Source organism: Carlito syrichta, unplaced genomic scaffold, assembly GCF_000164805.1.
Source record: "Carlito syrichta isolate Samal-C Ts95f unplaced genomic scaffold, Tarsius_syrichta-2.0.1 Scaffold302566, whole genome shotgun sequence".
Lineage (NCBI taxonomy): Eukaryota > Metazoa > Chordata > Mammalia > Primates > Tarsiidae > Carlito > Carlito syrichta.
In genome coordinates, this window is record NW_007246662.1 from 149,078 (window position 1) to 162,914 (window position 13,837).

At 44.3% G+C, this 13,837-nt stretch overlaps 1 protein-coding gene across 1 annotated transcript in view; it reads left to right on the forward strand.

The window, feature by feature from the left end:
- The window catches only part of LYPD8 (LY6/PLAUR domain containing 8), an 8,914-nt gene extending 1,490 nt beyond the window's left edge, over positions 1-7,424 (forward strand). Inside the window, exons 3-5 of the mRNA XM_008056877.1 lie at positions 2,230-2,394; positions 4,014-4,151; positions 7,213-7,424. Of these exons, the coding sequence (XP_008055068.1) occupies positions 2,230-2,394; positions 4,014-4,151; positions 7,213-7,424 (515 nt within the window). The remainder of the gene's footprint in view (positions 1-2,229; positions 2,395-4,013; positions 4,152-7,212) is intronic.
- Positions 7,425-13,837: the final 6,413 nt, after the last annotated feature.

Genomic DNA, 13,837 nt, shown 5'->3' on the forward strand with positions numbered 1-13,837 from the left:
GAACCCGCGGGCTCAGGCAATCCACTCACCTCAGCCTCCCAAAGGCTCGGGATTACAGGCTGAGCCACCAAGCCTGGCATTTTTAAAATATAAATGTATTTTCTTTCTTTTAAAAAAAATTTTAGAGTCCAGGATACAGTACATGTTTGTTACATGGACAAATTGTGTAGTGGTGGAGATTGGGTCTCAGGTGGCCCATTCCCCAAGTAGTGAACCTCATATCTAATAGGTAATTTCTGAACCCTAAGCCTCCTCCCAGAAAACCTACATAATGGGAAAAAGCATTTGCAAATTATGCTTCAGACAAAGGACTATATCCTGAATCTACAAGGAACTCAAACAATTCAAAGTGAAAAAAGCAAACAATACTATCAAAAAGTGGCAAAGGACATGAACAGACACTTCTCAAAAGAAGACACACAAGAGGCCAACAAAACATATGAGAAAATACTCAATATCACTAATTATCAGAGAACTGCAAATTAAAACCATGATGAGATATCTCCTTAACATCAGACAGAATAGCTATTATGAGAAAGTCACAGAACAACACATGTTGGCATGGTTGTAGAGAAAAGGGAATACTCATTCACTGTTGGTGAGATTGTAAATTAGTTCTTCCCTTTTATAAGAACATTTTCAAACATACACAAAAGAAGAAAGAGGAGTCTAATGAACTGCCATGTAACCACTGTCCTGTATCTGCAATTATCAACATTTTGCTGTTTTTTTGGCCTTAGTATTTTATTTTATTATTTTATTTATTTTTATTTTTGTAGAGATGGGGTCTTGCTATGATGTCCAGGCTGGTCCCGAATTCCTGTGCTCAAGCAATTCTCTCACCTTGGCCTCCTAAATTGCTGAGATTATAGTCATGAGCCACAGCACCTAGCCTCTACCATACTATTTTAAAGTAAACATGTCATCTGTCATTTTCCTGATAAATACTTTACTATTCATCCCTAGTAAGATTTTTTTTGTTTTGTTTTACACAACTGTCATACCACTATGGGTTGAATGTTGAATGAATGTTGAAATTTAGTTGCCATTGTGATGGTATTAAGAGGTAAGACTATTAAGAGCTGATTAGGCCACAAGGCCTCCGCCATTATGAATGGATTAATGCCATCATTGTTCCTGATAAAAGTGAGTCAGGCCCCCTCATGCCCTTGCTTTCTCTTGCCCTTTCTTGCCTTTCCACCATGGGATGATGGAACAAGAAGGGCCTCACCAGATGTTGGCACTTTGATATTGGACTTCCCAGTCTCCAGAACTGTAAGAAACACATTTCTCTTCTTTATAAATTACCCAGTATTTTGTTATAGCAACATAAAATGGACGAAGACACATACTATTATCATACCTAAGAAAATTAACTGTAATTTAATGTCTTCTAAGTCCCATGTCATCTTAAGAATTTCTCAGTTGTTTCAAAGACTTCATTGTATGAAATTAGCAGCCAAATCCCTACATCACATTCTGCTGTTAGGTCTTGTTAAGTCTATTTTTTTCATAACAGCTTAATCACTTATTGTGCAATCTCACTGCTTTGTTGGAGAAATGGGCCATTTGTCCTGTGGCTGTCCCATATTCTGACTTTGGCTGATTTCTTCCTTGTGGTATCATTTAGCTTGCTCTCCTGTTCCTGGTATTCCAGGACTGTAAACTGGGTCAGTACTGCCTAGTAGTACTTTCTTCAATGATGGAAATGTCTCTATCAACACTCTCCTATGCAGTAGTCACATGTGGCTATTGAGCACTTAAAATACGGAAGTATGACTGAGGAGCTTAGTTTTCAATTTAATTTCAATTAATCAGATTTAAACAGAAATAGGCACATATCGTGAGTGGCTACTATATTAGCTCTAGCTAGAAGCTTGATTGGATTCAGGTTTAATATTTAGGCAGGAACATGTAGATGGTGCTGTGGATGTCATATTGCATGTAAAGTCCAGCATGTCTGTTTGATACATTTTTAGAGATTTTTAAGACTGATTGTTGGTCTCAAGGGATTTAACCTGCATCTCTAATAATCTCCTGATGAAAGTAGGTGCTAACTGATGGGGAATAGTTTTTTTCTTTGCAGTAAGCCCTCTTCAGCATCTCTAAAACTGCCTTTGGTGGAAGTTGCATTATCTGCCTTTGCCTGAAGCAGGCGCTATTCAGCGACCCCATCCTCCCTGTGTCTCTCTTACTAGGGCCTGACCGTCTGTGTTTGCCTTTGTGTAGGGGGAGATATCAGGTTATACCAGAAAATGTCCTGCTCAGCGGAGAACTGCACTGAAGAGACAAATACTACAGCCTTCACAGTGCACGTTTCGGATGACGGCCGCTTCCATTTTGCAAGCCAGTGCTGCCAAGGAAAGGAGTGCGGCAATGCCAGCAACTCCCTGGGTGAGTGTGGTCATGCAGGCACCCCTCCAGAGTCCTCCCAACCCTGGCCCTTGCTTTCCTTCTGTGCTCCTTGCCCTTAGGTGGACTCCTCAGTCTAGACACTTCAGTGCATGTCTGGGTAACATCAAAGTCTGACTTATAGCAATTATGTAAGACACAAGTCAGACAAGCTAGCAATACTACCATGCTGTCCCCCCTTCTTAGTAAAGACAGATGTTACAAGCATGCCAAGTTGTAGGGGGCAGGCATCAGATGCCCACTGGCAGTTCTCAAACTTCGTGATTTTAGGCACTCTGTTAAGACGCTAAGTCTTAAAAACTATTAAGGACCCTGAAGAACTTTTGTTTATGCGAACTCCATCTATTAATATTTACTGTCTTAGAAATTAAAGCTGGCCAGGAGCAGTGGCCCAAGCCGGTAATCCCAGCATTTTGGGAGGCCGAGGTGAGAGAACTGCCTGAGCCCACGGGTTTAAGAACAGCCTGGGCAACTTAGTGAGGCCTCATCTCTACAGTGGATAAAAAAATTAGTTGGGTGTGGTAGAGCGCTCCTGTAGTTCCGGCTACTTGGAAGGCTGAGGCGGAAGGATTGCCTGAGCCCAGTGGGTCAATGCTGGGGTGGCTGTGAGCGTGCCACTGCATTCCAGCCTGGGTGATGAAGTGAGACTCCAACTCAAAGAAAAAAAAGAAATTAAAGCTAAGAAAATTTAGAAATCTTAATCAGTTTGCTCAAAATAACACAATAAACCAATTACACACTAACATTCATAATATTTTTACATAGAAACAACTGTATTTTCTGAAACAAAACTATTTGGTGAGAAGAGTGGCATTATTATTATATTTTTTGCAAAGCACTTAAGTTTCCAGCTTAACAAAAGGCAGTTGGATCTGCAAATTTGCTTGTGCATTTAGTCTGTTGCAGTCTCAAACATCAGGTAGTCTCTGGAAAACTCCCCTGTATACTTATGAAGAAAGAAACTAAAAGAGGAAAATAACATCTTAGTATTATCATGAAAATTGATTTGAAATTGTTTTTGAAAATTGTGGACTCCCTAAAAAGGTCTCAGAGACTCAGGGGTACAGACTACAATGTGAGAACTGCTGATCCAGACCAAATCTCTCTTTTTGAGGAAGAGAAAACGTGGTCAGTAAAGCATTGACCATGTTCACAAAACACAGTTAATTAAGAGAAGAGTTGAGTCTCAATATAATTTTCTTTTCTAGTCATATTGTTAAATAAGAGCCTGTGCTCATTTGTTCAGATAGTTGCACACCTGTTGGCTAATGTTCAGAAGAGCTGGCTAATGTTGATGTGGACTATCGGTTGGTTCTAGCTCAAAATCTTACCTTCCCCTCTCAGTTCATACCCTGACACATTTATGGACCTCAGTTCATAAAGACTGGGTGATCTGTTAAGGCAGACCTGTAAGGCTGCATGTAGAAAATATTTTAGGGGGACACAGTGTTTCAAAGCCAGATCTGAGATGCTAAGGGACGCAATTGGTCTTTCTCAGGATTTCTCTGGTGGTTTCTTTGCTTGCCCATTCCCTTCCTCCAGGGCAGTACCATGTTCTGTGTGATAACACCATCCTGAGTAATGATTCTTACTCTACCCAGATGCTCCATTGAAAAACACGGTCAGCAACACAGAGTGCCCTGCTTGCCATGGGCCTAATGAAACTACCTGTAGCGAGACAACCCGGAAGTGTTATAAAGATGAACGATGTGTCTATCTACTTGCACAATTCGAGAATGGTATGTCTTGGAGCTCTAATTCCTTTATGAAACTTGAGTAGAAAGCTTGTGGAGTCTTGGGTCATACGTACTGGGTAAATACAGAAGGGTCAGGGGGAGCAGTGTCATAATGTCTTTGACATCAGGAGGCTATTAATACAGCCTTGAGCTGGTTGCTATTTGTGCCTTCTTAGTCCAAAACTGTTTCTCCTGGGCTGCCCTTCTCTTGTCTCCTGTTCTCCCGTCAGTTCTCTTGTCAGCAAGCCATGCTTGTCCAAGTGTATCATGCCACTCCTGACCTTACTTCTTTGCTAGGTCGCCATCTTTCTGTAGGTGTGGGTGGGTGCAACTTTAATGTCCTTTTATACGTACACTTTCCTTCTCTTCTTGTCCCTGAGAGGTGCTGGCTTATGGGGGCTTAAATCACCTGGCAGAAGGAGTCAAATTGGGCTTTAAAGTCCAACCAGTTATACTTTTCTTCAAAAGCAATTTGATGCTAGCCATTATGAAATACAAATTTCCAACATTTGCACAAATAGTTAAAGGATAATACATTTATTAGTTAGAGTTAGAGTTAGTTAGTTGCTACTGAAGAACAATCCTTTGGCTCAATGTAACAGGTGTGCATGTCTTGCTCATGGAGCAGTTCATGACAGAGTCCAGGGCCTGGGCTACTTCTGCAGCTCTGGCCCTACTCCCCCAGGACTTGACAGCTCACCAGCCGCAGGGAATGGAGGAAGGAAGGAAGGAAGGAGGGAGGGAAGGAAGGAAGGAAGGAAGGAAGGAAGGAAGGAAGGAAGGAAGGAAGGTAGGTAGGCAGGTGTTTATGGGTTAGGCCTAGAAGTGAACGCATTCACAGACCCGGTCATGTAGCCGCTGACTGAAAGGGAGGCTAGGAAAGTGGGACAGTGGTGGCCCAGGAGGAAAGAAAGAATAACAGGTGTTTAAGAACACCAACATCCAGGTACAATTTGGCTTTAATTTTTGTTGAATGTCAATTATAGTAGTAGACATCAATGCTTAACTATAATCATGGACTTTTCAGTGGGCCAAGTATCACACTTATCCTGAACCTTTAACTTTTTAAAATAAATTCTATTTTTTAGAGCAGTTTTAGACTCACAGCAAAACTGAGCAGAAGGCATAGAAATTTCCTATCCACTCTTGTCCCCACCTATGCATAATCCTCCCCCTGTGAAATTGCCACCGGAGATTTGTTACAATCTATGAACCACATCATTATCCTCCATAGTCCATAGTTTACACTAGGGTTCCCCTTCTTGGTGGTGTACATTCCATGAGTTTGGATAGATGTATAATGTCATATATCCACTACTGTGATACTACCATAGAGTGTCTTCACTGCCTTCCAAATCCTCTATGCTCAACCTACTCATCCTCCCCTCCCCTCTGACCCCTGACATCCACTCATCTTTTTATTGCCTCTACAGTTTTGCCTTTTCTAGACTATCCTATAGCAGGAATCATACAATATGTAACTTTTCCAAAATGGCTTCTTTCCCTTAGTAATATGCATTTAAGTCTCTTTTTACTTTCAACACTTCTGGGATGTTTCCATTGCTATGATTTTTAATTTCAAAGTTGCATCCTAGGACAGCACTGGTGTCAGAAGAACTTTCTCTCTCTCCTCATCTTGTTCCCAGGTCTGGTGTAAAAGATGGATTTTTTTTCCCCACAGAGTTTGACTAAAACTGAAAGCCAGATGGATCAAATCCACCATAAATGTAGTGTGATTTTTTTTTTGGGGGGGGCTTGTTTTTGTCCAAGATCACTTAAAAAAATACTGTAGATATGTGCCAAGCAATACATCTTCCCAACTCAGTATAACTCAGTCTTCAGCACTGATGCTTGCTGTGAAACAGCAAGGAATTGCTTTCTTTACTGCGATTTGGAGGTTTCTCACTCCTTTTAGAACAAGTTTAGTGTCAGCTTTGGACTAATGCAGCTCCACTTCTAACAGTAGTGAGAGTGGAGTCACTTCACCTCTGAGAGTGCCTCCTCCTTGTACTTGTCCTTGTCTTCTGTAAGCTGCTGTCTCCCAGGGTGGTTTGAATTGTAGCTGGCAGCGCAATAAGGACACACAGTAAGTGCTCAATAAGCGTAGCTATTGTTAGCTGGGCATGGTGGCTCATGCCTACACTCTCAGCACTTTTGGGAGGCTTAGGCAGGAGGATTGTTTGAGCCCAGGAGTTTGAGACCAGCCTGGACAACGTGGTGAGACTGGCCTCTACAAAATAATTTAAAAAAATTAACCAGGCATGATGGTATGCACCTGTAGTTTCAGCTACTTGGGAGGCTAAGGTGGGAGAATTGCCTGAGCCCGAAAGACAGAGACTGTGGTGAGTCATAATCCTGTCACTGCACTCCAATTGGGTGATAGAGTGAGACTCTGACTCAAAGTAAACAAACAAATAAATAAATACATAAAATAAAAAAGTAGCTGCAGTCATGGCCACATTTTCTGCGCAAATGCCCTAGGCCTTTTTCTATAATCTGAATCTGAAAACATGGTTAAACACCACAGAACTTGAATCAAGGGGTGAGACAGGCCATGGTCTTCTGCATCCCTTCTGGCTGCTTGGCCTTCTCATCAGGGAAAACTCAGGCAGGGAGGATTCTTGTCCAGAGAGCAGCAGGACTTGAAACCAAGCCTGAAAGAAGAGAGGGAGCCTAGGGCGACAACCCCCTCCAGGACTGAAGGCAGAGCGCTGCCTTTCAAGCCTGTCCCTGGCTTTTTTGCTTGCCTTCTAGCAGGATCACAGGAGATGAAAGTCCAGGGTCCAGTTCTGACCTGCAGTTTCAAGTTTGGGCTGGAGAGTCACCTCGGGGAACCTCAGTTTCCTCCAGGGTTAGGTGGAGGAGGTGGTCTGGTCCCCTGACTACCACAATCCCGCTGCTATTACCATTTGGTACTCTCGACCCTGGCCTCCCTTCGCTGGTGTGGGTGTCAGGAACAGGGCTGCTCTAGCAGGTCACTGGAAAGGTGGGGGGACCCCAAAGCAGGTGACATAGAAGGACAAAGTGCCATGTGGGGTCCTCATTGTCTCCTTTGCATTCACAGACACCATGTCCAAAAATCTTGTGCTGAAAGGTTGCTCAGACATCAGTAACTCCATCTGCCAGTTTCTGAATGGTGGAAACAAGACTCTGGGAGGTGTTATCTTCCAAAAGTTTGAGTGTGCAAACCCCAAGTTTTCATCGACCACCAACCACAAAGCCTCCCTCTTCTCCCTGGCCTTTGCCAGCCTCCTCCTGCTGGGACTGCTGCTCTGAGACCCTGAGGCTGTGTCCCACCCCTCCCAACTAACTGCTTGGTGAGTGGGAGTCCCAGGCCTCCAGGTGATGCCTGCCGCTGCCTTGTTCTTCATGATTAAAGCCTCGGTTCACTCATTGACCAAACCTATCCTGCTACGTCCTGGGCTTGCTTCATTTGGGTCTCTGTCCAATGCCACTTGCCACCTCTGGGCAGCAAGGGTGGGGTCCTTGTCCTGAAAACCGTGGCACGTTTGTCTCTGGGCTCCAAGAACAGCCCTGCCTCCCTGCTCATCCTTTTTTTGAGAAGCTGGCCCTTTGACCTTGCTGGCATCGTTCGCTTGTAGCCCTGACCTCTGGGGACCGACATATTGCAGTCCCCACCCTCCACACAGAAAGCACCCCAGCCATGCCCCATGAGGCCCTGTGTTGACCACAGTGCCCACACAGAAGTTCCTGCAGTCTTGGCTGAGTACCTGGCTCTGTGACAGTTGCCTCGGTAGTGGTCAGAGTACTACTGTGAGAGAAGAAGACAAGAGCATCCTCTCAGGGTCCTGTCACTGTGGGGCCCAAGGAGATGCAGAGGGGCTGCTGGACACCCACATGCCCCCACTGCCTGATTCCCCCTGGTGAGAACATGATAGAGTCATTGGGCGACCAGTAGTTCTGGGCTTGACCTGTTGCCTTGTGCAGAATGGAATGTGGCTACAGCGTCCCTGTCCCTCCTCTCAGAGAGCTTACAGTCACACACAGTCATAAATTTTTATCAAATACCAAGGGAGCAAGAAAACCCTTCAATCTAATATGCACAGAAGTCCTGGGTTAGTAAGTAAAGTGGGCCTTGAACAAGACTTGGAAGAATGGGGTTTGCTGTAATAAACTAATGTAAACTAATGTGGGTCTATATTATACAGAACTGCTGATATTACATCAAGAGCAAAGCCACCATAAAGGACATCTGATGGCAACTCACTACTACATTCATGCTTACTTATTATAACTTTTTATTTTGAAAGGTAGTTTTAGACTTACTAAAAGTTGCAAAATATTAGAGTCCAGTACCCCCACCCTACTTCTTCTCATGCTCACATTTCACAAAACTACAACACAGTTTATAGAATAAGGAGATATGCACTGAACCGTATTGTTAACTAACAGACCTCATTTGCAATTCACCAGCTTTTACAAATGTCCTTCTTTTCTGCTACCTTTTTGCAATTAATTGTCATGTCTCCTCAGTGTCCTTCCATCCGTGACAGCTCTGAAATCTATCTTTCAAGACCCCGATGATTAAGAAGACCATTGGCCAATTATTTTGTAGCATGTCCCTCCACCGAGCTTGTCTGAAGTTTTCTCATGACAAGGTTAAGGTCATGCATTTTTGTCATGAATACCACAGCAATGACGTGACCTTCTCAGTGCAGCTTTTCAGGAGTTGTACTATGTCCATATGTCACATTACTGGTGATGTTTACCTTGGGTAAGGTTGGTGTCTGGTTTTTGCCAGATTTCTCCTCTGTAAAGTTACTATTACTTTTTTTTTAAAGAGTTTTTGAATGCGTCCATTTTGAAGCCTTTTAGGGCTTCCGCCATTTTTTTGTCTCACCTTTTCCACATTGGCAAAATGTTTCTCTTTGAGAACTTTTTTCATCCAGGGAGACAAACAAAAAAAATCACTCAGGGTGAGATCTGGTGAATAGGGAGGGTGGGGTACGGAGATCATGCTGTTTTTGGTTAAAAACTGCCAAACACTCAGTGCACTGTAGGGAGGTATGTTTGTAAATCACCCATCATACAATGGACAAATGTGTTGAAAGAATCTCAAAAAACCAAAACAAAACAAAACAAATGAACAGAAGCCAAACACAGCCTCTTACAACAAAGCTAGCTAGTACAGTGATGTCAATGGGTTCCTAGAACACTTACCTATTGGAGGAACCCTACAAAGGGCCTGCCCTCCAAAAGATAATTCTGTTTTTTTGGGGGGCTCCCCCTTGCAGTTCTCTCTGTGAAGCATAGCATAGTGCTTAGCAAGGAGTAAATGTTAACAGCTCACAGATGACTGCAGTCTGGATGTTGCTTTCCTGGCACGCTAGGGACAGGGAAGAACAGCAGGGGTGAAGGAGAAAGAGGGTGCAGTCCGAGCCCACTTCCCTCAGACCACGACAACCTCGCTTAGGCTATCAGCTTTTTCTGTTTCAGTCGCAGGATCTCCTTTCCCCTCACCCTCCTCCCTATACAATGATATTGTGTGCATAGTTTACATCCACTCCCCGTGAATATGTAGAAGTCCCCACTCACAACAGTTTCTCCAGGCCCCTGCACCGTCCACTCTACTCTAGCCCCCTCCTGGAAATCATAGAGTGCAGGCAGCACTTTGCTCACATCCATTAAGCTGTACTGTCACTTGGCACCACCTGGACTCAAGGTGATGGGCAGAATAGTCCCTAAAGGTCAGCTCTTCCCAGCACCAGCTCTGCCCATGAAAACGGAGGTCAGGGGCTGTTTCCATCAGACCCCAAGTACTTCTTTCCACTACTCACTGCTTCATCCAGGAAGACAGAAGGAGGGTGTGGGGTTTTCTTCTTTGTGCTCAGGACTAGGCTTGGGACCTCTCAGCTAAAACTTTATTAAATTATGATCTGAACTAAATCTCCAAAAATTCTTAACCTGAAATATGAACTGAGCCAAAGTAAAAGCAAATTATCACTTGTAAGTCTCTACAATGTACATTTTTAATACATTGTACATATTTATGGGGTACATGTGATATTTTGACACATGCATACCATATGTAATGATCAAATTAGGGTAACTGGGATATGTGCCACCTCAGACATTTATCAATTCTTTGAGTTGGGAACATTCCAAATCTTCTCTTTTAGCTATTTTGAATTATACAATAAATTATTGTTAGCCACTGTCACCCTACTGTGCTATTGAACACTAACTTACTCCTTCCATCTAACTCTATTTTTGTACCTATTAATCAACATTTTTTTCTCCTATCTTTTTCAGCCTCTGGTGACACCATTCTACTCTCCATACATGAGATCCACTTTTTTATCTCCCACATGAGTGAGAACATGCAATATTTCTTTTCCTGTTCCTATTGTATTTCATTTAACATAAATTCAACATCCCTTCAGAACAAAAGCCTTCAATAAACTAGGTATAGGATGAAAATATCTCAAAATAAAGGTCATATATGACAAATCCACGGTTAACATAATATACAATGGAGGAATTGAAAGCCTTTTTTCTAAGATTTGAAACAAAACAAGGACGCCCACTTTCACTGCTTTTATTAAATATTGCACTAGACATCCTAGTCAGACAAGTTAGACAAGAGAAAGAAAGGGCATTCAAATTGGAAAGGAAGATATCAAATTGTCTTTATCTGTAGATGACATGATTTCATATTTAGAAAAACACTAAATATTTCACCAAAACCTGTTAGAATTGACATACAAATTCAGTAAAGCTGCAGGATACAAAGTCAACATACAAAAATCAATAGCATTTTTATACGCCAATAGTGAACAGTCTGAAAAAAATCAAGAAAGCAATGCCATTTACATTAACTACCAAACTAAAAATAAATAAATAAATAGATCATTCTTAGGAATACATTTAGCCAAAGAAGTGAAAATTCTTCACAATGAAAACCATAAAACATGACAGAAACTGAAGAGGATGCACAAAAATGAAAAGATATTCCATGTTCATGAACTGTAAAAATAAATATTGTTAAAGCATCTGCACTACCCAAAGTATTATACAGATGCAATAAAATCTCTATTAAAATATTAATGTCATTCTTTGCAGATATAGGAAAAAACCCTAAAATTCATATGGAACCACAAAAGTCCTCAAATAACTAAAGCAATACTGAGCCAAAAAGAAAAAAAAACCCCAAACAAAACAAAACTAAAAAAACAAAGGTGGAGGCATCATACTACCTGATTTTACATTATGTTACTAAGCTATAGCAACCAAACGGCATGGTACTGGATAAAAACAGACATATAGACAATGGAACGGGATAGAGAACCCAGAAATAAATCTTCAACATACATCTTTAACCAGACTTGTGAATCTAGAGATGTTTTGCAAGGTCCTTAGGCATCCAAATCTGGCTGTAGAACTGAGAACAGAAGTGAGAAGGGTTGAGAGAAGGAAGATCCCAGGCAGGTAGGGCAGCAGACTTGGGGCACCATTGTCTTAGCCTGGAGAAAGCAGCTACTTGGGTCAAGTAATTCTGGGGTTTCTAGTATCCCCAAAAGTGCTCCCTGCCAGCTGAGTTACAGAGAAAAGTAAGTCCTCAAGACATACTGTGTCCCAGGAAAAGAGAAGGTAGTGACCAGTTTGAACTTTGGTGCCAGTGGCTCATAGTATATCATTCTCAGAAGCAGGTTTTTAAATACATATATATTTTATTTATTTTTCAGCCAAGGTCTCACTTTATCACCTAGGCTAGAGTACAGTGGCACAATGATGGCTCACTGCAGTCTTAACCTTCTGGACAAGGGGATCCTTCCGCCTCAGTCTCCTGAGTAGTTGGGACTACAGGTGTGTGCCGCTATGCCTGGCTAAGTATTTGAATTTTTTTTTTGTGTGTGTGATGAAATCTTGACACATTGCCCAGGCTGGTCTTGAACTGGGCTCAGGCTATCCACCTGCCTCAGCCTCCCAAAGTGTTGGGTAAGCCACCAGAGCCTGGCCCCGGAAGCGGGTTTTAAAGGAGGATGAGTTGGGACATTCTCAGACCCTCACATGTCAACCCTGAAGCAGGAGGTGTGTCTTTGGACCCTTGCCCAGTGTTAGTCACACATGCAGAACAACAGTGCTGGTGGGCTGGTTCTTAGCAGGAGACCCACTCAAGTCACTGTCGGCAGACACCTTATGGGGACAGTTACGACCTAGAGGGAGGGCTCTTGAGGAAGTTAAGCCAGAAGGTGGGTGCGAAAACAGGAAGGGTCCTGAAGGTGATGGGGAGCCCGAATCAGGAAGCTGAGAGTCCCCAGCAAACTCCCCTAAACCCAGCCTCAGGCCCCACCCACCTATGTGTGATGTGGTGCCAACCAAATATCACCACCTACAGTGATGATAGTGCAAGTCAATAACCTCTGAGTAGCTGGCTTTTTGCCACATTTATTCTCATGGCAACCCAAGGAGTAGGTACTACCTGTCCCTGACATCCAGATGAGCAAACTGAGCCTTGCCAGGGGCCAGATGCCTTCCCAAGGTCACACAGTCGTGAGGTTGAGATGGGAGTTGGCAGGACTAGTGTCTTAGGAAAAGCAACAAGGCTAATTTCTCAAGACAGGTAGCTGAGACAGTTTCTTTCTGAGACACCACAGAGAAAAACAGGATGTATTGAGAACGGGTTAGAGTCAGCCAGGACCAAGATGGCATTGCCCGCCCCCAACCTTGGCCTTCATTATACACTCATGATAATACCTTAGCATGCTCGGTGTACACCCTCCAGCCCATGACAGTTCCGGCCCTGCCTATTTATAGTAGTAGACAGGGAGGAAACCCAGTTCTTAGAAATTTTCACTCTGGTCTGGTCGCGCCAGCGGGCTGAGGGTAAGTAGCAGAAATCCCCACTACACTCCCTTTTCCCCAGGTGCAGGTGACCTGGGCCTGAAGAGTGCGCCGCCCTCCTGTCCCACTCCCTAGGTGAGATGCTCCCTGGACCTTGGATGCCAAGGCTGAGGTCCTTGGCATCTGGGGTCCTCCTCAGACGGCTGCAGCGACCAGCGCTCCCCGCTCTAGTGGAATGGCGTGGGGCGGGGGTCCTCTCAGTCTACCCAGCAGCTCAGAGCCTTCTCCGGGGCCTCCGCCCCGCGCCTGCGCCCCGTGTCTTCCGCCACCGGGCTCCTCGGAGCGCCCGCTCCCACCCCTGTCCCTGGTGCGCCTCTGGCCTGGGGTTGCGGCAGCCTCAGTCCCCGCCCTAGCGACCAGGGCTTTCTGGGATTTTCCTTCCCCGCAGGAATCACCCTGCGGGCTTTCCCAAGCTTCCCTTGTCCCTGGTCCTCCTTACGAAGTTGAGGGCGGGCGTGGGCCTGGGGCCGTCGTCGCAGATGGTCAGCATGTGGCAGTGGACAGCAGGTTTCAAAAGTTAGAGCTGGAGTGGGTTTCGAAGGTTAGAACTGGAGCTGAAGCTCTAGGGCCTTTTTCCCTGTCGGAAGGTCGGGTCGGGAGATGGCTCTGCCCTGAATGTTCTGAGGAGCTCCCCTGTCGCGCAGCGGGGCGGCCTCTGCAGCTGGTCGCAGCCCTGGGTGTCGGGTTGGGGTTGCTGGAGCCCAGGAGGTAGTCAGGCCACCTAGTGGGGAAACTGGGCCTCCGCTTTCCCTCTTCTGATCCCAGTTTTTTTTTTTTTGAGTCGGAGTCTCATTCTGTCGCCCAGACTGGAGTGCAGTGGCCGC